Source organism: Rattus norvegicus, chromosome 16 (genome assembly GCF_036323735.1).
Source record: "Rattus norvegicus strain BN/NHsdMcwi chromosome 16, GRCr8, whole genome shotgun sequence".
Taxonomy (NCBI): domain Eukaryota; kingdom Metazoa; phylum Chordata; class Mammalia; order Rodentia; family Muridae; genus Rattus; species Rattus norvegicus.
In genome coordinates this window covers 9,493,714-9,519,344 of record NC_086034.1, presented here as the reverse complement: position 1 = coordinate 9,519,344, position 25,631 = coordinate 9,493,714, and the positions used below count along the sequence as shown (strand labels likewise).

General features: G+C 51.3%; 1 protein-coding gene across 1 annotated transcript; it reads left to right on the top strand.

Moving 5' to 3' along the window:
* Positions 1–443: 443 nt before the first annotated feature.
* On the top strand, positions 444–16,648 carry Gprin2 (G protein regulated inducer of neurite outgrowth 2). The gene is given in 2 exon segments (NM_001399145.1): positions 444–693; positions 6,086–16,648. A coding segment is annotated over 1 exon segment (1,368 nt). The 5' UTR covers positions 444–693; positions 6,086–6,091; the 3' UTR covers positions 7,460–16,648.
* Positions 16,649–25,631: the final 8,983 nt, after the last annotated feature.

The window sequence follows — 25,631 nt, the reverse complement described above, 5'->3', positions numbered from 1 at the left end:
TGTTGGATCTGGCGGTCCTGAAGAATCCCTAACAGGCAACTGTAGAACTATACGAAGCCTCTAGAAAGCAGGACCTGGGGAAAGGTGGTTGGAAGGCCCAGGAACTGCGAGAGGTTGGGCAGGATGATAGAGGATGATGATGGCAGGGAATGGTCAGAGGTAGGGATTGAAAATCTCTAAGGAAGTGAATTTGGGACCTGGAGGATTTGCCTAGGAGCTGCCATGCAAGGCAAGGTGGGGCACGCAGGGACTGGGGCAGGACGATGGCGCCCTTTAGGGATGTGAGATTGGAACACATCAGCTGGCTGTGTCCCAAAGGTTGCAAAGATGGTTGATGCCACAGCCAGGAAAACAGCCTTGGGAGGAAGGGTCCGGAAGGGGGCTGAGCCGTTCTCGGGGCGGAGCCTAAGGGAATGAACGTGGGCGGAGCTGAGACAGGGGGCGGGGCCGGGACGCTGAGGCGTGAAGAGGCGGGGCGAGCCTAGGTGAGTGAGTCGCCCCCCTCGAGCCCCCAGCGCCCCTGCTCTGAGTACCGGCGCCAGCTTCCCCTTCAGCCCCTTGGCAGCGCGGGCTCCGCGGCCGGTTGCACCGCGGCGGGGCTAGACTCGGTGCGGCTCCATATTGGCGCCGGGCACCTGTGGCGACCGCTGGAGCAGCGCTTCCGCCGGCCAGTGCGGCCCTGGAGGCGACAGGGTGAGAGGCTGGCTCAACACGAGCTGTGGTGGGTGCTGGGGTGGTGTGGGCGGCGCCGCCCCTTCCTGAACCCCCGAGCCCCTTCTTCACCGCTGCCTGGGCCGCATTCCTCCGCACCATCGCCTCCCCTTGCCCTCTCCGGTCCTTTTTTCCATGTCCCCTTTGCCCAGCCTCCGGGTTTTGTTTTTGTTTTTCTCTGCCCCGGATCCATCGGCCTCCACCCCGCCTCCCTTTGCTTCTTTCCTCCCGGTTCTCCTCTCTTCCATCCGCATCCCCCACCATGTCCTCTGTGGCCAACACCCCGCCCTCTTCTGCCGAAGAGCATCCCTACTAGCGAGCTCACTGCCCCATATCCGTTGAGTCTTTGTCCTGGAAAGGTCTGTAGCCTAGTTCCGAGGCTTGTGTTGTGTATCTGTCCCTAAGACTCCTGTGTGCTTTGATCTGGAGGTGCGGGGAAGGGAACCCTGGCCGGGGAGGCTGCGTGGTGTGTGGTGCGTTCAGGCCTTTGCCCGCTGCAGGGCGGCCTGTGTTTGGCATACAGAGTGCTGCTGTATGAATGAACGTTCTTTCCTGCAGGTTCACACTGTAAACCAGCCTGTACCTTGGCCTTTGGAGTGACCACAGTGAGGCGTGTGCCCACGCTGGGGCATTGTGCTGGGTAGTGCAGGCAGGATCACAGTGGCTCCTCGGGCTGCTTTCTTGGTATTGCAGCTGACCCTGAGACTCATTCGGCCCACTTAGCACCTGAGGGCGTGAGCAAACCCTCACAGGGCTCAGGCTCAGGCTCTGGGACTCTTAGTGGTTTAGAGCTCTCTATGGTGAGCAGGGTGGTGTCTTGGAGCTTGTTGTCCCACAAGTACCCCTTTCTTGTCATTTAGGAAAATGCCTCTGCCCTTAGGTTCTGTGTCATCTCGATGAGGTTAAAGGCTATGAGGGACTGATTTTACCCTCCAAACCGTGCCCTCTAACTCCCTTTAGGGATGTCCCTTGTGTTCTCCATTCAGCTTGAGTGTTCCAGTTAGGCCCTTTATTTGCCCTGGGATGATCAAACCACTTGCCGTAGGTGGCCACACCCCTCTATACAAGGGATTTGAGGGGTATTCCTTTCTTGCCTTTTTGTCGCTTTCTGGACACGAAGTTACCATCTAAGCACCTGCTGCCTGAGAGAGTGTTTACATGGATGACTCAGTGTGGTCTGAGACGGGCCCCTTAGAAGCCTTCCCTGGTCCTACCCCAAAGGTATGGGCGTCTCAGCTGGGGAGAGAATCAGAATTTCTTTCTTTTTTTCTTTTTTCTATTTTTCGGAGCTGGGGACCGAACCCAGGGCCTTGCGTTTGCTAGGCAAGCGCTCTACCACTGAGCTAAATCCCCAACCCGAGAATCAGAATTTCTAACCAAGTGGAGCCAACAGTCTGAGGCTTGGACTAGTCTGGAAGCTTCAGAAAATTTGAGGGTTCTTCAAAATGACGTTGATATTTGCTGCATGTGAGGGAGGGTGAGCCTCGGGACAGGGATCACACGATGTCATTCACAGCCGGCACAACTTTCGCATTAAACGAGGTGGGAGAAGAACATTAAGGTATTACTCAGCACGAATGCTCCTGGAAACCTCTGTGTGTCTGCTTCTTACGAGGCACTAAAACGTCTTCCCAGGAAGAGAGTATCTGTGTGTGAGTGTGCACGTGCGTGTGAGTATGTGTGTTTGATCACTTGCAGCTGTAGTTGCAGACAGCGGAGAGCCGCCCAACTTGAGTGTATGTGCAAGAGCCCTTAACCACTGAGCTCTCCTTCCAGCCCCATCCCAGGATCTCTTTTGGGTCAAACTAGAACCTGCCCACGACTGCAACATGGCTGTCTAAGCCTGTGGCATGTCCACCGCAGCCTTGTGTCTATGCATTACCTACCAGATGAAAGGTTTCAGATGGACCCTGGGAAATGGAAGGGCAGCAATGGGGGGCGCTGGGGAAACTGGTGACATCACAGGACCGGATGAAGGAAGCTAGTTCCTACAACACTGTGGCCTCGAGTCGTAAGGATGAAGGGGAAAAGATGATGATGTCATGCCGTTGAGTTCAGCCTCTACAGCCACCTGGGGGGGGAGGGGGGAGGGCTTACTTCAGTTTTGTAGAATGGGTACCGTGAGGCTCACGGGAACCTAAGAGCAGATGTGCAGCAGGAAGAAAAGTCAGTATTGGGAGCAGAACCTCTCTTTCCTCCTCACCCTGGGACTCCATCTTCCCACCTAGCCCAACTGTTGATGACGAGGAGCCAAAACTTCCCCTTCCCCTCCATGCGCCAGGGGTTACCTAGAATTGCTTTCCCTTGGAGCCTCCCCTCCCCCGGGACTGATAAGGCCCTCCAAATGCATGGTGCTAAAAATTTGGAGGTACTTGTTCAAAATGACATCGAAACTTGCTGCCTGTGAGCCAACGGATCAGACACACACACATTACAAGAGGTAATTTCCATACATGTCACAGCGTGCTGTGAGTCGGGCACCTTGGTCATCATCCTACGGGGCATACATATCCTAAGGCCCAGATTCCCGGGCTGGGGCAATATTGCAGCCTCTAGCCAAGTGGATCTCTCTGGCTGAATTTGTTTGGGAGTTTCTGCAAAGCTGAGGTTTTAAATTCTACTGGGTGTTAGCTGCATGGAGTGGCTGATACACCGGCAAGGCTCTGAATTAGCCATTCGCAGCTGTGTGTTCTTTGGTGTTTTAGAATTGCCCCAGGGCTGAGTGCTGTCAATTGCTGCTTGTAGAGTGGTGGATTGGATAAAGTAACTGATTGATACATAGCTTTCCACTGGGATCTCTGTGGTCACTGGTCTCTCTGGGCGATGGCTAGCTCTGGGCACTGCTCTGTTCTTTATGTACTTCCTGTTCTCTAGGAGGCTCCGTAGTGGGTCTCGCCCCAGGGTTGTGTAGATTTTCTGATGGGGTTTCCTCAGGGCTCTTAGACTCCCAGTGGGTGATTGTCTCCTTGCCAAGGATAACTTGGTGCCCACAGGACTTTTAGTCTGTAGATGTCTTGCAGCCTAAGAACTGGGTGAGGTGAGTGGGTGGGGGTCCCACTGGCAAACCATGAGCAGCATCATCAGGAGTGATGGAGGAGGCAGGGGTAGATCCTGGAACTTTGGGTGTTTGCAGTAGTCAGGCCAGAGATCTGCATGCTGCTCCAAAGGGCAGAGGGTCTCATATACTCAAGGGCCTGATTCCTGACGGAGCCATTGGCTGGCTCTGTGCCCTTGGTCAGACCACTGAGCTGCTGAGCTGTGACCTCATTTGTAGAATGGGGATGATGAATTACATCACCAGGTCACGGTGACAGTGGAATGGGACAGTGTTTGCAAAGGATCTGGCCCAAACCTGCAGCATTCAAAGCTCTTATTGTCAGCATTGCAACTGCCTCTAGCTTTCCGACTTTCACCTGAGAGGTGGTGTTCGAGCTCTCCGAGGGCGGCAGTGGGCTAGAGTCCTTTTTTTGCCACTTATCCGGTCTGGCTTTGGGTGTGTGGAACAGCTAGGTAAGGACACATCTTATCCAATTGGCTGTGTTCAAGAGTGGCATGACCCGATACAGTGACCATTAGCCATTGTGTGGCCAGTTATTTAAGCTGTTGATCGGAAATTCAGCCACAATATTTGCCTGACAGTTAATACTTATGCTGACACACGTAATACTGACCAGTGCCCAGCACACTGGACAGGACAGGGTTCAGCTTTTCCATCAAAACAGGCAGTTGTGCTGGACCAGACTCTGGCTTTAGGCTTTAAAATTCTTCCTACTCCCCTGACAGAGGCAGGGAGATACTCCTCATAACAGAAATGGGAGGCCACCAGCCCTTGCCACAAATCATTTTGGGTGGCCTTGTTCCTGGCCAGGGTGGTTGGTTTCCCGTCAGTCTTTATCAGCCAAAGGTGGGTGGGGAGATGTGGATTGATTGCCTAAACCAAAACTGCCACCCTCTGGATCTGCCTCTCCTGCCTCTCCTGCCCATCCCGCCAGTCCGACAGGCGGTCCCTGGGTGATCTTCCCCAGTATCCAGGGCTGGGCTGGCTCAGTCATCCTGACCCTCTGGCCCTGCCCACATCCCAGCCTACCTGTCACTTTCTTGTGTCACCTGACCACATGTTCCTTCTTCTTGGCACCTTCTCCCTCCCCACTCCCCACCCCTTCCAGCCTTGGCTTCCATGAGAATTCTCCAGAAATTTTTTTCCTACCATCCCTTTGAGTCCCTTGCCTTGGCTCATCCTTGGACTGAGCTCTGGGCACTTAGCCCACTCTGCCATGGCCTTGTTTTTAAGTTCATTCTCTCTGTCAGCCATGCAGCGGCTTTCTTCTGCGTGCCAGCTGCGTGTCAGGGCAAGGTGCTGAACTGATGAGAAGGGACAGATAGAGTCCTGACTCTGCTGGTTTCAGGGGAAGGGAATGGGGGCTGAGGGTCCCAGTCGGGTGATGCTGAGCCGGGATGGAGGCAGCCTGGGTGGGTTAGCCGGGGACGGTTCTCAGGAGGAGGTGGTGAGGCAGAACGGGGGCGGTAGGTTTGGTGCTGGAGTAGGGCATACTGGGAAGAGAGAGTTGACATCGGCAAAGGGTATGTCTGATTTGCCACTGCTGGGTGGTCACCCCCAGGCACAGCCAGAGCTCAATGATTCCCACATTCCCAGCTGCTGCAGCCAGCAGGGCCTCCTCGGGAGATGGCTGTGGATGAACGAGGAAATGCTGAGTGAGGCTTGCCATTAAGGGCTGATAGCAGTGTCCTCCCAGGCACAGGGTGAAAGTTGGGGACCTCAAAAGACAATCTGAGATGTTTCACAGTTCAGTAGGTCAGGCTGGAGAGGACGGCACAAGGGCACAAGAAGAACCGGGAAACTTCTCATCATTACCCAGTGTTCATTGCTTCCTTACCTCACAAACCTTGGAGCCCCGACTCTGTACCCAGGAGGCCCCACTCCCTCTTAAAGTGGATGCTGACAGGAACACTTAGCTGTGCTGGCTGATAAAGTCTGCCGTCTTTCTGTGTTGGTTGACAGAGAGTTGCTTTCCCAAAGCCCTCTTCATGATGCCACATGCCCACTTTTAGGGCCTCAGCACACGTGGCCTTTCCCCTAGGTTCACCCCCGACCCCAGCACCTACACCTATCATAAGTATGGCAAACAGCTGGCTTAGTGGTGGTCTTCAGGGCCTGTTACTAGGGTAGCAATTATTAGATGTCCTCAGGGTTATCTATGCATCATGTGGGATATATAGATCTGAGGTGTCTGATATGTGTGCCTTCTCACTGACAACCTTAGGTCTCCAATCAGACTGGGACCAAGGCTGGAGCAATGCTGCCCAGGTGCCAACCCCCAGCTTGGCTTCACTCACTTCTTTTTCTCTCTTGTAGGCAGCCATGAGTTCTAGCCACCCTGAACCAGGTGCCCGGGAACCCCAGAGTCCCCGTCCACAGCCCCTGTCCCAGAGTTCTTCCAGCTTGCTGTGTGAAGGCCGGGAGCAGAGGCCAGAGCTTCGAAAGAGTGTCAGTAGCACCGTATGGCGGGCACAGCAGGCTGAAGCCAGTACTGGTCCCCGGACCCTGCAGGAGGAGGGATGTCAGATGGAGAGCACAGAGCAAGCACAGACCGCAAACCCTCCGTCTCAGGCTGCTGCTGGAGGCCACTGGAGGAGCAGCACGGTTGGTAATGTGTCCACGATGGGCATCGGTGATCTGTGTCGCCTACAGGCCCCCAGCGTGGCAGCCGTGCAGAGGAGCCACTCAGACTTGGTCCATAGTACCCAGACCCGGGGTCATGGCAGCGTTCAGAAGCCCAGTCTGAGCTGTTCCGCCCTTGGCATCTCACCTGTCCACAGGGCTCATCTGCAGCCTGGCGGTGTTGCTGGCCAAGGTGGCCCCACCCCTGCACCCCTGCCAAGTGACTCGTCTCTAGAGGATGGGACTTCTAAATCGGCCTGCACGTTGGGGGAGAGTCAGGTGTGGGTGCCAACCATAGAACTGGAAGATACCACTGGTCTCCTCATTGGTTCCCAGGGTGAGCCCCAAGCTACCGGGCAGCCATCTACCACTCCCTGCCATGCTCTGCCCCCAGCAACTCTGCTCTGCACAGTCGGGGAGGCTGTACCTGGTAGCACCTGCCATGCTCTGCCTGCCAAAGGCATCCTGGCCTTCCCTAAATTGGTGGCATCAGTGAGTGAGTCTGGGTTGCAGGCCCAGTGTGGGATGAAATTCCACTGTCAGTTGTCTGGGGGGATTTCTGGGCGCGCCCACTGCTGTGTCCATCCTTGGGGGCCTACAGGGCTGGCCACAGAGTCTGGCTCCAGGACTAAAGATGTGTGGACCATGACCTCGGCCACTGATTTGGCTCTGGGTGTGGCGTCAGCCCAGGATGCTGGGGTTCAGGCGGCTCCAGTGGCAGCCTGCAAGGCTGTGGCTACCAGCCCATCCCTGGAAGCACCCAAGACTCTGAACATATTTCCAGAGGTAATGCTGGGGCCCGGCCTAGAAGAGGCGTCGTCGCCTGTGAGGGAAGTGCGATGGGATGCCGAGGGCATGACGTGGGAGGTGTATGGAGCCTCCGTGGACCCTGAGGTACTTGGCATTGCCATCCAGAAGCACCTGGAAATGCAATTCGAGCAGCTGCAGCAGGCCCCAGCCAGTGAGGACAGCCTGTCTACGGAGGGCCGGAGGGGTCCCCTGAGGGCTGTCATGCAGTCATTGCGACGTCCCAGCTGCTGTGGCTGCTCTGGAGCTGCTCCAGAATGAGGAACTGTGACCCCGAAACTGGCCATGACTCTAGACTCGGTCCTAGGCCAGTGACAGGCACAGTGAAGACTCCATGTCACCAGAACCCACCCTCTAACTTGAACACCAGCCTTGCTTGGGCTTGTGGTCCCACGCAGCTGGGCCATCTTTTAAGGGCTTGATTCCCAAGAGTTACTTCTCTATCTAGGCTGGGCTCTGAACTTTGGGACAGGGATTTTGCACTGCACAGAAGCAAAATCCTGATTTCTTTCCTGTAAAAGTATTTGACCTTTTGTTTAGTCCATCCCGCAGACCTTTGCTGTCACTCCTCTGGGACTCTTGGTGGTTTTATTTTTAATAGAATTGCTAGGAACTCATGAATTTTGACATTACACAGGAGGCCCGAGGTGATGGGGACTGCCCCAGTCTTTAGAGAACTGGCCTTACCGGAGGCCTCCTGCACACTACATACTGTGCTCCTTACCTAACCTTGTTGAAGTTCCTCCTTTTTACCCCACTTTCCAGATGTCACGGCAGAGAGCTAGCTGATGAATTCTGAGGTACAGTTCCACATAGAATGAAAGGCTTAGAGCCTGGGCTAGCCCAGCCCTGGTGTTGGCCTGTGACACACACTTGGGCCAGCTCAGTGTAGCTGGGGACAGGGAGGACTAACTGAATGTACTTTTCTGCCAGGTTCTGGAGTTTTGTGAGGCACAGCCCCTGCCCATGAGGTGTGGGTACCTGACCATTACAGAAGGGCTGCTTGTATCCTTGGAGGGGGTTCCCAGATCCTGCCCCTGCAAGTCACTGTGCTAGCTCCCTGCTTCAGGAAGTAGATAACAAGTGCTCACCTGTCCCCAAGTGTATTGCAGCGCTCGAAAGGGTGCCATCATTGCCCGGCTCCATAGGTTTTTATGCTATCTGGTGCCGTTCTTCTGGGAGGAGCCTGGCTTTGGGCGTAGTGGTGCTGGGTTTGGGGCTCCCTCCTGGTAGGAAATGGCTAGAGCTGAGAGGCTCCGAATGTCGGGGTTAGATATGGCCTGTGTATATGAGGAATGCCCTAGCATGGGCTGGACCGTGGGGACCAGTAGATTTGGGTGGGGAGAGAGGACACAGAGCCTTTCCCTGCCTGATTTTATTACCCAAGGGCTTCATAAGGCCAGGAGGATGGAGGAAGGCCAGGATGCTGAAGGCTCTCGACGCCTGGGCTACAGCTCCTCAAGTTATGTGAGACAGCTCCAGGGTTAGATAGACTCAGGCCTGAGTTTCTGTAGGGTTGAAGCTCTAGTAAACAGGTTGTGCAAGGGGAGGCTCAGGACACTCCTGGGACCCCAGGGAAGATGACCTATCTGCCCCATAAGCAAGGCCCTCCTGCTGATGGAGTAGGGAAACTGTAACAGCGGCCTCTGGTTTGGAGCAGAAATGGCATGCCAGTGGGTCAAAGAAACAAGGCGAGAATGTCCGGCTCCAGGAGAAAGGCCTTCTAACAGGGTAGTCTGACTGGTTCTATTCCTTCCCCAAGGGAGCAAGCACACTCCTTACAAACATGGCATGTCTGAATATTTGTGTCACAACGCAATGCCTGTGCCCTGGTGTGTGGCATGTGGTCACCTTGTCTTCTTGGAACCTGAACGGGAGTGAGCGAATGGCTGTGGAGACATGGGGCCATAGCACCTTCACACTGGGCCACAGCTGAGAAGGCTGTTGATTGACACAGAGGGCCTGTGCAGGTGGGCGGAGTGGGGACAGCAGTTGTTCTGCTGGAATAAGGCGAGCCGCTGTTGGGCAGGGTGTTCTTCAGCAGGAGGCTGGCTTGGTTGCTTGTGGCAAGCATTATGGGATCTTCTGAAGGCGGGGGCAGAGTCCCACACCCGTGAGTGCAATCTGTTCTGTGAGAAGGAAGTCAGGGACGCTGACTTTCATTTGAGGCATGAAGTCAGGGAGGTCACGTTCAGGGAGAGACGAGGGCCGGTGGGCAGTCTCAGGAGGTCCACACGAAGGGCAGCACACCACAGGGCTTGTTTGGTAGCAGTGAAACCTACCGTGCAAAGACCTTCTCTGCTACACGCAGATCTCAAGTTCTTTGTTGGGCAAATGGTGCCAACCTACATTTCCCACGGTGCACCTGTTACTCCGATGAAAGCCAGGCTGGGCCCATTGTAGGTCAGGATAGACCAGTCCCTCACCCACCTAGCTTCATCCTGACTGGTAAACATGTGTCTGATGGTGCTAGAACCGAGCCTGGCCTGTGTGTTGGTTGGAACCCCTAGAACACCCAGTAGCTGAGCTGTGTGGACTGTTCTCAGGTCTGCCCATGGCGCCTGTGACTTAAGTTCTGAATTAGACATATTCCTACTCCCTACCAGGCCCCTCTGGGCAAGGCCTGATTTGGGGACTGGGCCAGGGGCTGTTGAAGGTCACTGACTTTCCTTATAGATTTCTGCTCTGGGTCTCTGGCTGGACACTTGGGGGTCCCTTTTGGAGGGGGTGGATCTCGCTGTATATGTTTGTCTTATTTTGAATTAAAAATAAATACAAGTTGAGAGATCAGAGCTCTGACAGGCCTCGTCAGAAAGAGGGCATTGGGCATGGCCAATCTTGTTTCCTTTGTTCTGGTAAATTCTGTCCGCGGGGGCATGAGCCCTAGGGTCCAAGGGCTCTGCGTCCTGTCAGGTTCTCCCTCTGTCTTCTGGGGCCACCCCATTCTGTGTATTTGTTCTCCTTTTGAGCATCTTGGGTTTAGGACAGATGAAGTCTGACTTCCTGGAGCCTACCACGACCAAGACTGTCTTCCTGTAGGCAACACACACAAGTATCTCCCTTTTCTGGTTCCAGGCTGCTGTCACCATCTTAAGGGACCACTTCAAATGTAGGCTCTTTACCTGCTGGCATTCAGAGTGCTGGGGAGGGAAGCGGAGGAGAGTCCTCTTCCCCTGTGATGTCACCTGTTTGGGTCTCTGTCCCCTGGATGAGTTAGGTTATTGACAGCTGAACTGGACCTTCCCTCTGTAGGTCCTAATGCTCTGGGCTTGGGGTGGGCCACCATAGCTGTGTCTGTGAGCTGAGAATTGAATTCTAGAGTCACATTGGTGTTCATGAACTCTCGGGCTAGACACCAGCCCTGAAGGCCTGCAACTTCTTCAGCTCTACATAAAGCACCTGCCTCCTCAGAGTGCTGGCCTCGCACGCTGGTATTTCCCAGTTTTTCATGGCCACAGGGTGGGGCTTGGTTGTCACCACAATGCACATGGCGTTCCCTTAAAGTTCCTTCTTCAGAGTCTCATCCCAGCTTCTTCACCCCATGTGCCTTCTGGCTGGGAGCCTCTGAACCCATAGCTCCTAGAGCCAGGCAGAGGAGGAGATCCCCTCTCTACTAGACCGCTGAGGTGAGGAGAGTGAGGTAGGGGAGGACAGAAACCAAGCAAGCATGTGACTTGAGGTCAGCCTAGGCTTCTACAGCAGAGTTTGGGCTTTCCCAGGGTGGACGGCAGACCCCAGGCACCTCCTCTTAGGTATGTGGACGCATTTGTGCCTGCATCTGCCCATCACCCAGTACATGCGGCCTGTGGAGCACACGCTACCCAGGCCTTTTCCTTTGGATCCGATTTAGAAGCAATTCTGCCACACTAGCGTACCACCTGCCAGGTGATCTTGATTAGAGGTGAAGCTTGGCCTCTGTCCACGCTAAATTCCTTCTCGTTTGTCATTTGGCCTGGCCCAGTTTTGTCATCTGAAGCTGTGACTAAGCCCTTCATGAGTTCTCATCCAACTTGTCAGGCAGGGCAGGGCCCCTGCGGACTCTGAAGTGGGGCTCTGGATCACTCTGTCGTCACCATGGACCCCAGCCCCTACCCCACAATGCACACCCACATCACGGCAGAGTCATTCATGGCAATTTTGTTAAAATCAGCGTCACCTAAATGGAGTCCCAGCATAGAAGGAAGCTGTTCTAATAGGATTCACTCAGCGGCCCGACCTCCCTTTCCCATCGTAGCTGCTTCTGTTTGACATGCTGTTCTAGAAGTTTGAGATCAGTAAACTAAGCAGCACCCAAGGGGGCATTCCTCTCTCTGAGGAAAAGGGGAGTGGGTAATGAGGGAGACATTTGTAAGGGTGCGACTGGAAGAGAGGTGGGAGGGGGTTGTGAGTGGGATGTAAAGTGAATTAAAAAAAGAAGATTTGCTTACTCTTTCTTCTCATCCATTGGGGAACAGATGGCCTTTGGCCTTGGCATAGTACCTACTGAGCCTTGATCCTCTAAGGCTGCCATTCTAGCACGTGGTCACTCACCCGCTAGTGTCTTGGAAGGTGATCTCTGAGGGTCAGAAGGGAGCCTCCCTAATGTCTGTTCTTTAGAAAGGACCTCCTTAGAAACACCCCGCAGTTCGTCTGTTTTGGAGGGAATCCCTAGAAGGACCTGGGAACCAGGCCGGCCTGTAGGCTTGCGTGGGATTGGTGCAGGTTCTATGATCACGCACAGAGTTAGGGTAAAGAGCACCAGGAAAAGGTGAAGAAGTTAAAAACCTGAGCCAAATCACAGCAGCACGGGCTGATGGGATCGAGGCAGATGGGCAGTGTCAGACTCTTACTGCTAGAGCTGGGCACATGTCTCCTTCGCTGTCCTTGAGCGGTGACTGTGCAGTTTTCGTGCTGAGTCACGATCCACCCTCCCCCTTGCTCACAGCCAGAGACCTGCAGCAGGGAAGCAGGTCTGGGCCTTGCAGCATGAGCTCTTTGAATAAATATCCTAAGACCCATCTTTCACGGGCTCCCTTTATTAGGAAGGGAGATGAGTTGGGGGTGGGAGCTTGGGCTGTGAGGCGTGCTCAGTTCTAAGGGGCCCACAGATTTGCCTGGTCTGTCCTGGCTGGAGACTTTTCATGTCACAACATCCTTCTGGAAAGAGACCTCCAGTGCCTTTTTTATTTTTATTTTTTCATCATGTCTGTGCAGCCAAGAGCAAACTGGCCTCCTACCCCCCCCCCCCCCCAGACGTTCTTTCTCCAGCGTCTCTTTCTCCTTTCTGTCTCAATTTCTCTTGTCCCGAGAACACTTTGTCTCTCCATTGTCCCAATACCCTTGTCCCTGGAGCCTCCTTCAGTTTGTCAGGGGTCTGTCTGGCCTTGACCCTATCACTCCAAACCTGAGGCTTTCTCTGGAATATTTCCCCCAGGCCATGCATGGCTTAGTCTGGGTCTCCGCGTCTTTGATGTTTGAGGACCCAGGCCCTTTCCCCGCTCCTATTTTGTTTTTCTTTGGACACACACTGAAAGACCAAGTTTACAGAAACAGCTGGAGCCCAGGAGGAAAGAGAGAATTGCCTTCTCCATACCTCTTGTCCTGCCTCCTTGGCATCCCTCCCCCACTGTAGCTGTGGCGTCCTTTTCCCTCTTTGCCCAGTTTTAAACGAAGGTCTGGGAACACAATGGTTGTGGATGACATTTTGTATGTAACTTCCTGGATGTATGACTTCGGGGGAGTTTCTGTTTTTCTTATTGTAGAATTGGGGATACTGAAGGAGGGGCATAGGTTTCTTATGTGGGTTTCCATTCCTAAATGCCCTGTGCATGGTGAGGTGTCTCTCCGCTGAGCAGGGCAGGAGTAGGAATGTGGTCACAAGTCACTGGCTTGGAAGTAGGCGGAACACTGATGAGGCACAAGTCAGCCAGGAGGGCCTGCCTTAGTGGAGATGTTTTCCTGTTTGTATTTTCATTGGTTCTGGTTTTAAGATGTGACATTAAAGCATTACTTGTCTCGATTACAGAGTCTTTCGGCATGCCTGTTCAGTTGTTTCTTAGCCACTGCCTGATTTCCAGGTCCAAGGTCTTGAGTCCCTCTTAGTTCTCTCCGGTTCTGGAACTGGGACTTAGGTGGCCGTCTTTCCAAAGCTGCAGCTGCTTTGCACCATCAGCAGGTGACCAGACGCCCTCTAGTGGGAAGGTGTGGCACAGCATGAGACCCACCTAACGGGTGGGGCCCCTAGTGGGAGTAGGGAAGTGTCAACTCAGAGAGTGAGGCTCCCCTGGCTGGGGGAAGGCCCACGTGGGCAGCCAGCCATGTCTAACACTTATTCCCTTCCTGTGGGACTCTGGTCCGGTCTGGAGCACAGGTAGAGGATCCAGAGAAGACACAGATGGAGAAGGCAGAACCATGGCACTGCTCTCCAGATGGACTGTGTGCGAGAAGCTTATATTTTCGGTTGTGAGCCTTTTAACAGCTGAGCCATCTCTCCAGCCCGTGTGTGAGGGTCTGAATGGGAACCTTGCCCCTCCCACCTATCCCGTGTGGTAGTGTAGGTCTTTGGCTCAACCTTCAATGTTTCAGGCCTCAAATGTGCTTGGCTTTCTTACCGAAGAACATCTGCCCAGGTCCGAGGAAAAGGTGTGTATTGTCAGGACTGTCCCCATTCCGGGGATGATTGGCAGAAGAGACCAGAGGGAGGGAGTGGTGGTAGGCTAGGCCGTTGGTGGTGACAGGAAGAGACAGACGGGGCCTGAAGCTCCTTGTGGGGAGGCAGCATCTCTACCTGGAGGTTCAGGCTGGCTGGGGATCAGAGTGTAATGGGAGCCTGGAGAGGGGCTGGAGAGAGCCTGCTTCTTACAGGGGGATTTCACAGAGGGAGAGGGGCTGGAGAGAGCCTGCTTCTTACAGGGGGATTTCACAGAGGGAGAGGGGCTGAGGGTGTGCACAGGAACGAATGAGAAGTGAGTGTGAGCTGGTGCCCTGGCTTCTCTGCCTACTCGAGGGGCAGGGTGCTGTCCAGACAAGCACCCCCTCTTACTCCAGCTCACATGGCATCTCAGGTGCTGTCTTAGGATCTCTTGGCTTTGAGTAACTGAACCGTGAACTGAAAGTTACCTGGATGGCTAGAATGTTCCCTTGCGCTTAAGAATTCAGGAGGTCTCTGGTTCCAGGCTTGGTCCTGTGGCTCAATACGGTGATCAAAGGAGTCAAGTTCTTTCCAAGTATCTGCTCGGCCATCTGTAGGGTCTTAGTGAGGACTGACCTCGTGGTCACACGATAGCTGCCGCACTTCCAGGCATCACACTCCCATCCAGAGCTGCCACAAGAAGATATCGACACACGCGCTTGAAGGCTCGAACATTGGGCTCTTAGTCTGGCTCCTAAAGCAACTTAAAAAGGAACAAAGGCGGAAATTTGAGGGCAGTTTTACTAGACTTGGCGAGGAGGGGAAAAACGGCAGGCATGTTGTACATCTGAGTGATTGTCAGGAGGAGGGGATAGAGAAGAGAAGGAGAGACGCCCACAGCAGTCAGGTGAGGCCAGCACGTTCAGGTGCGAGGGTCAGTAAGTGGCCACCTGGCAGACTAACAGCTGCATGGGATGTAGCTTCAGAGAAAGAGGGAGAAAGCCCAGAGTGTCTGGGGACTCCTCCCTAGCCCCTGTCCAGTGTCTGAAAGGAAAAGAAATAGGACAAAGAGGAGAAGTTAGGTTTCACGAGAAGATGTAAGCAGGTTCTACAGTTACCATATGCTGACTCTTCGGCAAGCATCTGCACTGAGGGAGGGCCTACTGGGAGGGACGAGTACATCATCTGATTAAAGGGATAACTGTAGTCTTCTCATCACCTTACATGTCTTTGGGTAAAGCAAATATGGAAAGAGAAGTTAGCAGGGCGGGAGTTTGCCCTGGTCAGGTGATTGACAGGCCCAGTTGCATTAACTCTTAAAAAGGAGGAGACAGTAGAATATAATGTTGGTCTCTTGTCTTCTGACCTGGTAACTAGTGGTCTCTATGATATCTGTGGTTTTGACCTTTTCAGAATGTCATCCAGTGGGACTCATGTGAATGACACTGAGCCTTTTCAGACTGGCTTCTCTCACCTAGTGAGGTGGAGTTGAGCTTCCCCTGTGTCCAACTGCTTGGAGGCTGGCCACCTGTGACAGCTCCTCCTTACTGAGACGTTATCTGAGTCCTACTAAAGGACTTTATAGTGTCAGCCTCTCTCACCTGGGAAGCGAGTTCACACCAAAGGGGTACTGGTTGGCCACATATCCTGCTCCCCACCCCCAAGGTTGTGCTGTGTATCAAGCTGGCTGTAGGCTTGTGCTATAAAAGCTTCCCACCCTCAGAGATAAACTCTCTCTTTTGCCATGTGGGCTCTGATTCCTTGTTTCAGAAACTGGGCTGCCTGTCTCTTGTGCTGGGCCTGAGCTCCTCTTAGAGCCTCCACCATGACTGTTGCCTCTCTGTCTGTCTGTCCATGTCATTTATAACTTTCATCATAAACTCTGTACTCCCCAAGAATTTTTTTTTGCTATCCTTCTTGACTCCCCTTTGGAATCTTTCAGTTGATTCGCCTCTTTTTAGAGCCGAGCAGCATTCCATTATATGAATGTACCAGAGTATGTCAGTCCTGCTGAAAGATGCGTTGTTTGCTGTATAAATAAAACTTACACAGAAATCATCATACAGATGACGGGTCCAGCTCAGCTAGGTAAATTCTTAGGAGCGTGATGCTGCGTTGAGTGGTAAGACTAGGTCCTAGCACTGGGAAAAAACCACCAATTCAAAGCCGTCTCTCACAGCAACTGCTCAAATTTGTATTCCCACTAACAAAATATGAGAGGTTATTCCTCGTCTTTTTATTCCTGGTTTTCACACAGCTAGGAGCAGTAACAAGTGAGTGTCAGTGTGTAAAGAATTTGATGGGAATGTGTGACATTGTCTGTAGAGTAACGTTTCAAAAAGTTTTATCCGCAATGCCTGAACATGATCATTTCCACACCCACATTGACTGCCTGCTGCCAAGCTTTAATATTTTGGCAATATGACAAGGGAAATCAAAGGATGTTTCCTGCAAGGCTTCCATTGTGAGAGAGTGAGGCAGTGCTCCAACTGCCTGGGCAAGGTCCTTTCTCTGGTGATGCTTGAGCTGTGCAGTGTTGGGTAAGTGACTGGATGTCTCTGGTCTTTGGTCCCCTCTCCTGTAAAGTGAAGACAGCCACGATCCCTGCCTTGTTAACTGGACTTGAGGACTCAAAGGTATCCATCGTGTAAAATGCTAGCCTATCCCTGTCTCTAAGTGGTAAGCTAATGAACATTATTGTGTTATATGTTTGTGACGATTTGGGTTTCTTGACTTATGATCTGGTGATTCATAATAACTTCTCATTTTCTCTGGATTCTTCTTTCGCATACTAACTGATTAGAGCTCTTTGTATTTTAATAAATTTCATACGTACATCATTTGTGGTTTTTATCCAAGTGTTTGATTTACCTCTGTCTCTGAAGCAGCATCACATCCTTCTCTGGGACACGGCATGTCAAAGCTCACAGAGTCCTGCATTTCCCATCTGTGCTTTCCTTCTGAGGACGGTCACACAAGCCAAGCCAACGTAGTTTTCAGTAAGGGAGGGGACTGGCCAAGGCAGGGCAAGCAAACTGCCCAAGGATATCAGGGCATTAGGTCTGGTTCAGATCTTCTTGGTCTCTCAGGTTTGGCCTTTAGTCTTAGAGAGAGGAGGGGGCGTTTAGAATTTACAGGAGTAGGGGGGAGAAGGTGCAAGTCACCAAGATAGGCAGCTTCAATGAGTCTCCCTCCCAGAGCCCAGGAGCTTGGGTCCCTTGTTCTGCTAAGTTTGGACTAAGTATAGAGGATTTGAGTTCTTTGAGAGTCTCCCTGCTTCTTGATTTCTGATTGAAGAACAGGGTGTGTGTGTGTGTGTGTGTGTGTGTGTGTGTGTGTGTGTGTGTGTGTGTGTGTGTGTGTGTGTTTAGTATTTTGAGATAGGGTTTCACTGTGTAGCCCATAAGACTTCATACTTAAGATCTTCCTGACGACTTCCTAGTGTTAAAACTAAAACCATGAGCTACCAGGCCTGGCTCAGTGTATGTCTGATCTTAATCAAGTTCCCCCGAATTAGAATGGAGAGCAAGACTTTGAGCTGGTCCTGAACTTAAAGATGAGAACACTAGTCAGGCCTCAGATGTTCAGTTTTCTGTTTCACAAGCTATGGGGACACAGTGCTCCTCAACTTGTGATGGGCTGTGTCCTGATCAACTTATCTGTAGTCAAACCTGGCCTAAGTAAGAAATGTGTTTAATGTATATAACCTCCCTGGAGGTCTGGCTAACAATAGCTTGCCCTAGAACACCCAGCCTTTTCCTGGACTCTGCAACACTTTATAGCTCCCAAGGGAGGGCCAATGACCAAGCCGATGGGTGTACCAGGCTGGCTGGCAGTTTTTCTCCTGGGTGGCTCAGGATCAGCCGTGTCATGGCTTCAGTGTTTGTTACCTGCCAACTACTATGTGTTTGCTGGTTAGTTTATTTGCTTATCTATACACAGATAGAGTTGTCCTCTGCAGTCTAGGCTGGCCCAGAGCTTATGCTTCTGTCTCCCAAGTGTTAGTTACAGGCATGAGCCACCATGCCTGGCTTCTCTGGTCTTTATTCTTGGACTCTTTAATCCTCATAGCTGCAGGAAGTGGCCTGTTAGCGTATTTCCTAAATACTTCAGGCCAAATAATTTATAAAGAGCAAGGGTTATTTAATTTATGATGCTGAAGGCTGGGATGTTGGAGATCGGATGGCCATATCTACCAAGACTCTTAATGCTGGTAGGAACTTTGCAGTCTTGAGCGCAGGGGACAGTGTCCTTTCTACAGCCACAGTCCTGTGGGGTCAGGGTCCCATCTTAACAGCTTCATTTAGCCTTCAAGTGAGCCTCTGTCATTTTCTCTGCTTACTGCAGAGACAGAGACCAGCAGATCACAGTGTGCCTGAGTAACAGGTAGAGCTGGCACTGGTTCCAGGGCTGGCCCTCCACCAGCAGGCCATGTGTCAGTGTTTGCAGTAAATTACACAGAACCCATGGCTAAGTAGGCCCTCTTCTTACAGGTCACTTAGCACAGCCTCAGGACTGTCCAAGGATGTCGCACGGTGGCTTTCCTTTCTGCTGTTCTCTGGCTTATTTCTATACCCTGGCCATCCTGTCCAAGCCCAGATTCCTCTCCTGACTGAATGGGCCACTGCTGTACCCTGTAACGCTCTGCTAGGTTGGCATTCTGAAATAATTTCTTCAATCACTCATTCAGCAAATACTGCCTGAGGTCTTCCAGGAACCATGCCCTGTGCCAGCACACTGGGTGAACAGGCCCAGAGACCAGGCTGTGGTCTTCTGTACTGTATGGGAGCTGCTGAGCTCCTCCGCTGGTGGCAGCTGAGAGATCTGAGCAGTCACCTGAGCAAAGGTAGTGGGGGTTGTGGGGAGCTTCTGGGAGGAAGGAGGTTGCCTCCGGGAGGTTTTGGAACGGTAGAGTGATGTAGAGGTGTGGAAGAGTCATGGGGGACGTGAACTCTTTGGCAAAAGATCTGGAGTTGTCTGATTGGTGATGAGAACCCTGGGCAGGTTTTAAAATGGAAAGGACTGTCAGGATGTTTAGGGCTCTTCTGCCTAGCAGAGTCATTGAACCTGAAAGCTTTGATCTCCCAATGACAAAGGGGCCTGAGTGTGGTGCATTTTGTATCCCAGGAGTACCTGCAATCCACACTCCTAGCTTGACTTCTTCTGATCCTCATCTCCAGACCTGGCTGGAAGCCTGGGAAGTCCACAGCTGGACAGTGGCCTTATGAGGAGGGAGTAGAGCCTCCCTATCTGATGGTTCCCTTCTGGGGGAGCCCAGAGCTAGGTATCCTGTAACCACATGCCTTCCAGACTTGGTGTTGGAATCTTGGTGAGGCCTGGAGGAGCTTGCCTGAGCACCCCTCTGGGGAGGATCCTCTTCATCTGAGGAATGAGCCATCTCCAGTGCTGACAAAATCAGGCTTCAGCAGGCCTGGGCCTACCACAGTATGGACAAGGAAATGTAATTGTCATCAAGCAAGAGACGAAGCCCAGAGCCCTCGCCATGGTGCCTGCGATCCTGGTGTGACAGACTTATGGTACGTCCTTTCTTTGTTCATATTTTTAGAAACTGAATTTATTTTTAACCGTTACATGAAAATGTAAACATTGTATATGTTACCGTGTGATATCTCGATGCATGCATGCCACTTACATTATTTAAATCAGGCTAAATATATTTAACTCCCTAAATATCATATCCTAAGCCCCAAACTCACAAATCCCTTTTCTTTAACTGTTTGAGTATAGAGTATGTTATTTCTTAAGGGAATAATTATAGTGGAATTTTAATCCAGCAGTATGGCTGCTCTGGCAAGGGCAAATCATATCAAAAGACCTTCTAAGTCTATGTGATCCAGCTGAAGTACTGACACCCCCTTAGTACACACTTTTAATCCCAAACTCAGAAAGCCAGGTTAATTTGTAGAAGGAAGCAGCCACATTCAAAAGGGATGTTTTATTGAGTGGCAAAATGTTGAATCAGAGAAAGATTTGACAGAGTGAGTCAGAGATAGGATATGCCCGATTCTCATGAGAACAACACAGGAAAGAGAAGCTACTTAAGAAAGTGTTACAGAGGAAAAGAGCAGCCAGTTTAAGAGAGCAACAGCAGCAGGAGAGAGAGAGAGAGAGAGAGAGAGAGAGAGAGAGAGAGAGAGAGAGAGAGAGAGAGATTGATTTTGTAGGTGAAGACAGAACAAGCCAGAAAATGAGCAGGAGCCAGAGGATTAGAACGGATTGTTGGAGTTAGTTTGAGAAGCTGAGAGAAGTCAGTTTGAATCAGTCAGCTTGGAGAGGAGTTTGAGGCAGGACAGGTGGATTGAACCAGCCAGCTGGAGTTCAGAAAGAACGTAGAAAGGGTGAGATGATTCAGCAGTAAGCCTCCTAGATGACAACTACATCTGGCCAATAAGTTACCTTTACAATAATTTAGAACTTTACCTTCCTCATGCCACTGTGAACTTCTCAGAGATGGGGACACTGGTTCGAAGGTCTGTTCCTCAGCACACATCCTTCAGGACGGCCTTAAAGGGAGCACAGAGTTTTAAAACATCAAAATACAGCCTTCCGAGAGTGGCCTACCAGACCTAAGTTCCAGCGAGGAAGAAGCTGAACACTGAGAAAGAGCTCTGAGTATATTTTGCGCTGCTGATTTGCATATAAGGAAAGCCTCTCATCTGGAAAAAAGCCACCGAGACCCAAAGTGATGCACATCAAAATTTAAGATCTAGGAACCTGAAAGTTGTCTCCAATTTTGGGTAGGGATTCATAGTACACTCCCGGGACCCCTTCACCACACTTCTGTGTTCTGGTTCTGGTCCTGAAGGGCCGAGAACTTCCAACCTGGATCTCCTGGATCAGTTTGTCCCAGGGTTTTCCGTGGTCACAGGAGTAAGTCCAATCCACCCACAGGCCCCCAAATTTGAGCAAATCAAGAACTTCAGGAATAGCCTGCGATTATCGAGGGTCGATAAGTGGTAGGAACAATATCTCAGTTTCTTCTCCCTGGAATGGACAATTCTGAGTAAAGCCTCATTCACAAATCATATAGGCCATTGCTAAACAAAGGTAATTAATTTCGTTTTGTTTTACCCTATGTTACACGTGTATCATTTAGTAATGCCAGTGGCCCGGACAACTAACTCAGATGTCATTACTAATCCTTCACCCAGGCTTTGCCCAAGGTGACAGGGTCAGGGAGGGTAGCAGAGGCAGGCAAGGACACTGCCTTCTCTATGTCCTCTGTGGTTTCTCTTCATGGTGGCACTGGTTTGTCTCTGGTTAACCTTTTAAACCCCAGGTTTTCTTTTCTTTTTTTTTTTTTTTTGGTTCTTTTTTTCGGAGCTGGGGACCGAACCCAGGGCCTTGCGCTTCCTAGGTAAGCGCTCTACCACTGAGCTAAATCCCCAGCCCCAACTCCAGGTTTTCTTATACTGCCTTTGGATGGACTACCTAGTTAAGGGCCCCCACAATTCTAACAACGCTAACTACTTCTCCGTTCAGGGACAGGGAGGCTTCTGGACATCCTATCTCCTCCCTGTTGTGTCTTTCACAGGTCCCTTCCACAGGTCACTACGGCTCTGTGTTCATGACACCTCACAGTGGCCTTTCAAGCACTCTTACTTTCTTCTTCATGACTCCCCATGGCTCCCTTGAGCCACAGGAGTTATTATTATTTGGAATGCTGTAGCAACGAGAGGCTGTGGATCCCTTGGCTTTGCATCGACGCAATCCAGATCTCCTTAGCTGCAGCTGTGCAGCTGGGGTTGCTGTCTGTGCTTGGCATCTTCTTCAAAGCCTGGTCTGGAGACACGGCTTAGTGGTCAAGAACACTTGCTGCTCTTCCAGGCAGCTGGAGTTCAGATGCCAGCACTCATGGGGCAGCTTGCAACAACCTGAAACTCCACAGCTTACTCTGCCCTCTTCTGCCTTCTGCAGGCACCTGCACATATGTGCCAGACACAAACATACAAATAAAACAGGTCTTAAAAGACCTGAAAGGGTGACATCAAGCCACATGTGGGGGAAAGCACTCAAGAGTCCTCACTATTGTTTAGGACTTTGTTTTACCAGAGTGGGGTGTGTGTGTGTGTGTGTGTGTGTGTGTGTGTGTGTGTGTGTGTTCAAAGTTTATTCTTTCCATTCCTATGACTACCATCTACTGGCTGAAGACCTGTGGGCAACCCACAGGGAATCAGGCCCCGCTGGAGCAAGCCTAGAACCCTTCCATTGTAGTTGTTCTGTTTTTAAATCTAAGCGCCTCCTCTTCTATCTTTCCCACAAAGAATGCCAGAGGATTAAACTGGAACTACCAGAGGAAGCCACCGGAGCAATGAGCAAGATCTGCGCTCTCTGCCTGTCTCGTCACAGACGCCACACTTCTGTCTGCAGCCGAGAGCAGGAGACTGGAGCACTTGCATACAAGACAGGCAGAGGTGCAGCTCTGCCAGCAGTGCGTGGAAGGTGACGGCAGTTTGTGTTTCTCAGACATCCGCTCACAGAATCAACAATTGGCCTTTGGCGAGGTGCTCACTTAGCCCCCATTTCTGTGTGCCGTCCATATGCCAGACATTCAGCTGTTTTTGGCTGCTTGCGGATTCCACCCTCAGGGAATTCACAGCCAAGGGGAGATGAATTGTGTTGAGAGGAACGGTCTAGATTGTGATGAAAGCTCACTCCTGCCTACCTGTTGGAACAGTCCCCTCCAGGGTCTTCCTGCCTTTCCGAGTATTTCTTGTCCAGCAAGGTGGCAAACACCTTTAATCCCAGCCTTGGCGTGCAGAGGCAGGTGGAACTCTGTGAGTTCAAGGTCAGCCTGGTTGATGTAAGTAAGTACACAGTCAGCCAGGGCTACAAATGGAAAGCTGGTCTCAAAATGATGAAAGCAAGGAAGGAGGAGGAGGAGGAGGAAGAGGAGGGGAGTGGGAGAGGGAGGGGAGGAAGAAGGGGAGGGGGAGGAGGAAGAAGGGGAGGAGGAGGAGGAAGAGGGGGAGGGGGAGGAGGAGGGGGAGGAGGAGGAGGAGGAGGAGGAGATCTCTGTACAGATACCCTGAAGTTCAAACTAGGCCCCTCTCGGTTTTTATCTGTGTGACTTCGTTTGCAGAGAACATGCTCTGTAATGTCTGCAGTGGGAGGAGTCAGAGACATGAGGTTGTTCGTTGAGGTGGGTCCCAGTGAGCTGGGAGAGAGAAGACTAAACAGGAGCCGGGAGGTCAGGTCCACTCCTCATCCTGTGACAGAGCAAGGCAGGACAAGACTCTGTTTTGTTTTCCAGTGTTTACTGGAGGTGGACTGGGCTCTGTCTCTGTGTGACGTGGCCACACAGGTGAATCTTTCTGTCTGCTTGCTTGCAAACCTTGTAGTAATACTGCACAGGTATGTAGCATGTAGTTTTCGCTACCCCATTTTAAGCTCTAGGTGGACACTGATACCAGTCCCGCCTAGATACTCTTGGATCCACAGATAAAAAACAACAACAACAACACCACACACACACACACACACACACACACACACACACACACACACACTTGGTGTGCTCTTGCAGTCAATCTTAAAATGCCTTTCCAACTCAATGACTGGGTACTAAACCTCCCCAGCCACCCCAGGGATAATGGGTTAGAGTGGTCATTGGCCACTCCAACAGAAAACTCTCATGGCTGGTTGGCTTTATCCTGCCTCTACTACTTCCTTCTACTTCCCCAGTTCTTCAGATTCACCTTGCGTTCTCCTAGCAACTCTAAGTGTCCTGCCCTGTCCTCAGTCATTGGTCGCTGGTATCTTTATTGGCCGATCAAGAGCCAATTGGGGAAGAGGACCTTAGCATCAGCACCAGTCCCTACACAGGTGTGTGTTAGCATCTGACTGTGTTTCCCATCTACTTACCCGAGGAAGCTCTGGTTGTAAACATACACTTTACTATGGAAATTGACCTCTGCCTTCTGGAGGCCCACTGTGCCCCAGGATTTATATGAATCCTGCGTGGTTTAGCACACTCTCGAGCCAACTGTTCACTCTCCAGCTGTTGAATTGAGATGGCTAGACTGTGAGGCTCCTTGTCATCTGAGTTTCCTAGTGAGTGGCACAGGACTTGGGAGGAGACATTCAGCTGTACAAAGAGAGAGTGAGGGCCACTAGGAAAAGGTATATACATGGCACCTCGATGGGTGAGTGAAGCTGAGATAAGAGCACAGATGGTGTCTTTCTTCCTTGGAGCACCTCTCTCCGGGATCCTGCTCCCCTTCCTCTTTACGGACAAGTGAAGAGATGCTGGCCACTTCTCAAGAACCTTCCTCTGTCAGTGAGGTGGAAGAACAATACAACTGTGACACTGAAGGGCAGGGGGAGAGCTCTGTTGTGGGAGCCTCTTGGGTAGACTTAGCCTTTCACCGCTGGAAAAGTGACCCTGAGTAGCCTCAGTGACCTTCTGTTGGTGCCAAGGGCCCTTGCAGATGCCACAGCACCCCTGACAGCTTGTCATCTCCCCCTTTGAGCTGTTCATGTCACACACTGACTGTTCCCAGCAGACAATCTCAACTTCTCCTTCCTCCCTCTGATCCAACTAGCTCCTATCTGACCTCCAGTAATCACTCCCCTGCTTTACTTCATAGTTTTTTACCCATGTATGTGTATCTATGCTCTACAGCCTTGCCTATTTCATAAAAAAAACCTTGAACATCTTTTACAGGTCAAATAAATCATCACTGAGTGTTTCTTTTCCCCCTTAGTTTATTTGTTAAAGACGCAGGTCCTTTTTAGTTTCCTGGAGCTTGGGTTTAGCTTATTACATTCTCAAGACGGTCAACCTGACCCCTACCTGCTGTATTTCTTGTAAACTTAGCAGGATTCCGAGGCTCATCCACACTGTGGCACAGAGCAGCATGAGTACTTGATTCACATTTGCAGCCAAACATTATTCCATTCTACACTACATCTTGTTTCTCTATTTGGTAAACCATAAGAAGGCGTTTCCGCTTCTAACCATGATACCCAGCACTGCTGTGATGGTTTGCATGTGCTTGGCCCAGGGAGTGGCACTATTAGGAGGTGTGGCCTTGTTGGAGGAAGTGTGTCACTGTGGGGGTGAGCTTGGAGACCCTCCTCCTAGCTGCCTGACAGATTCAGTCGTCTGTTTGCCTTCAGAACAAGATGTAGAGCTCTCAGCTCCTCCTGCACCAGGCCTGCCTGGATGCTGCCATGCTCCAGCCTCGATGATAATGGACTGAACCTCAGAACCTGTAGGCCAGCCCCGGTTAAATGCTGTCCTTTATGAGTTGCCTTGGTAGTGCTGTCTCTTCACAGCAGTAAAACCCTAAGACAAATGCTGTAGACAGATGTGGATGTATGTTTGCTTGAAGTAATTGTTAATTCTTTTGGATGTAAACCTAGGACTGGGATTGTGGGGTCATGTGGTGGTTTTTATATTTGACTTTGTAAGGAAGCACTAGCATGTTTTCCATAACTACTGTACTTTTTACACTCCTATCCATAGTATATGAGGGCTCTAGTTTTCCACATGTTTGTCCACACTGTTAGTGTCCAGTGGTTGGCTCTACTCATCTTGGAGCATATGACGTGTGTCTCTTTGTGTTTAATCATGTTTCTTTAATCACCAATGACCTTGCCGATCTTTGTATGTGCTTATTGGCATTTATAGATTTTTTTAAATTTGGAGACTTGAATATAAGACTCCTTCATAGATTCTTTAATAGGGGTGTTTGCATTGTTGAATGATAAGACTTTGTATTTTGGATATCAGAATGTTGATTTGGAAATAGTCCCCCCCCCCATTATTAGGTAGTCTTTTTGCTTTATTGGTAATTT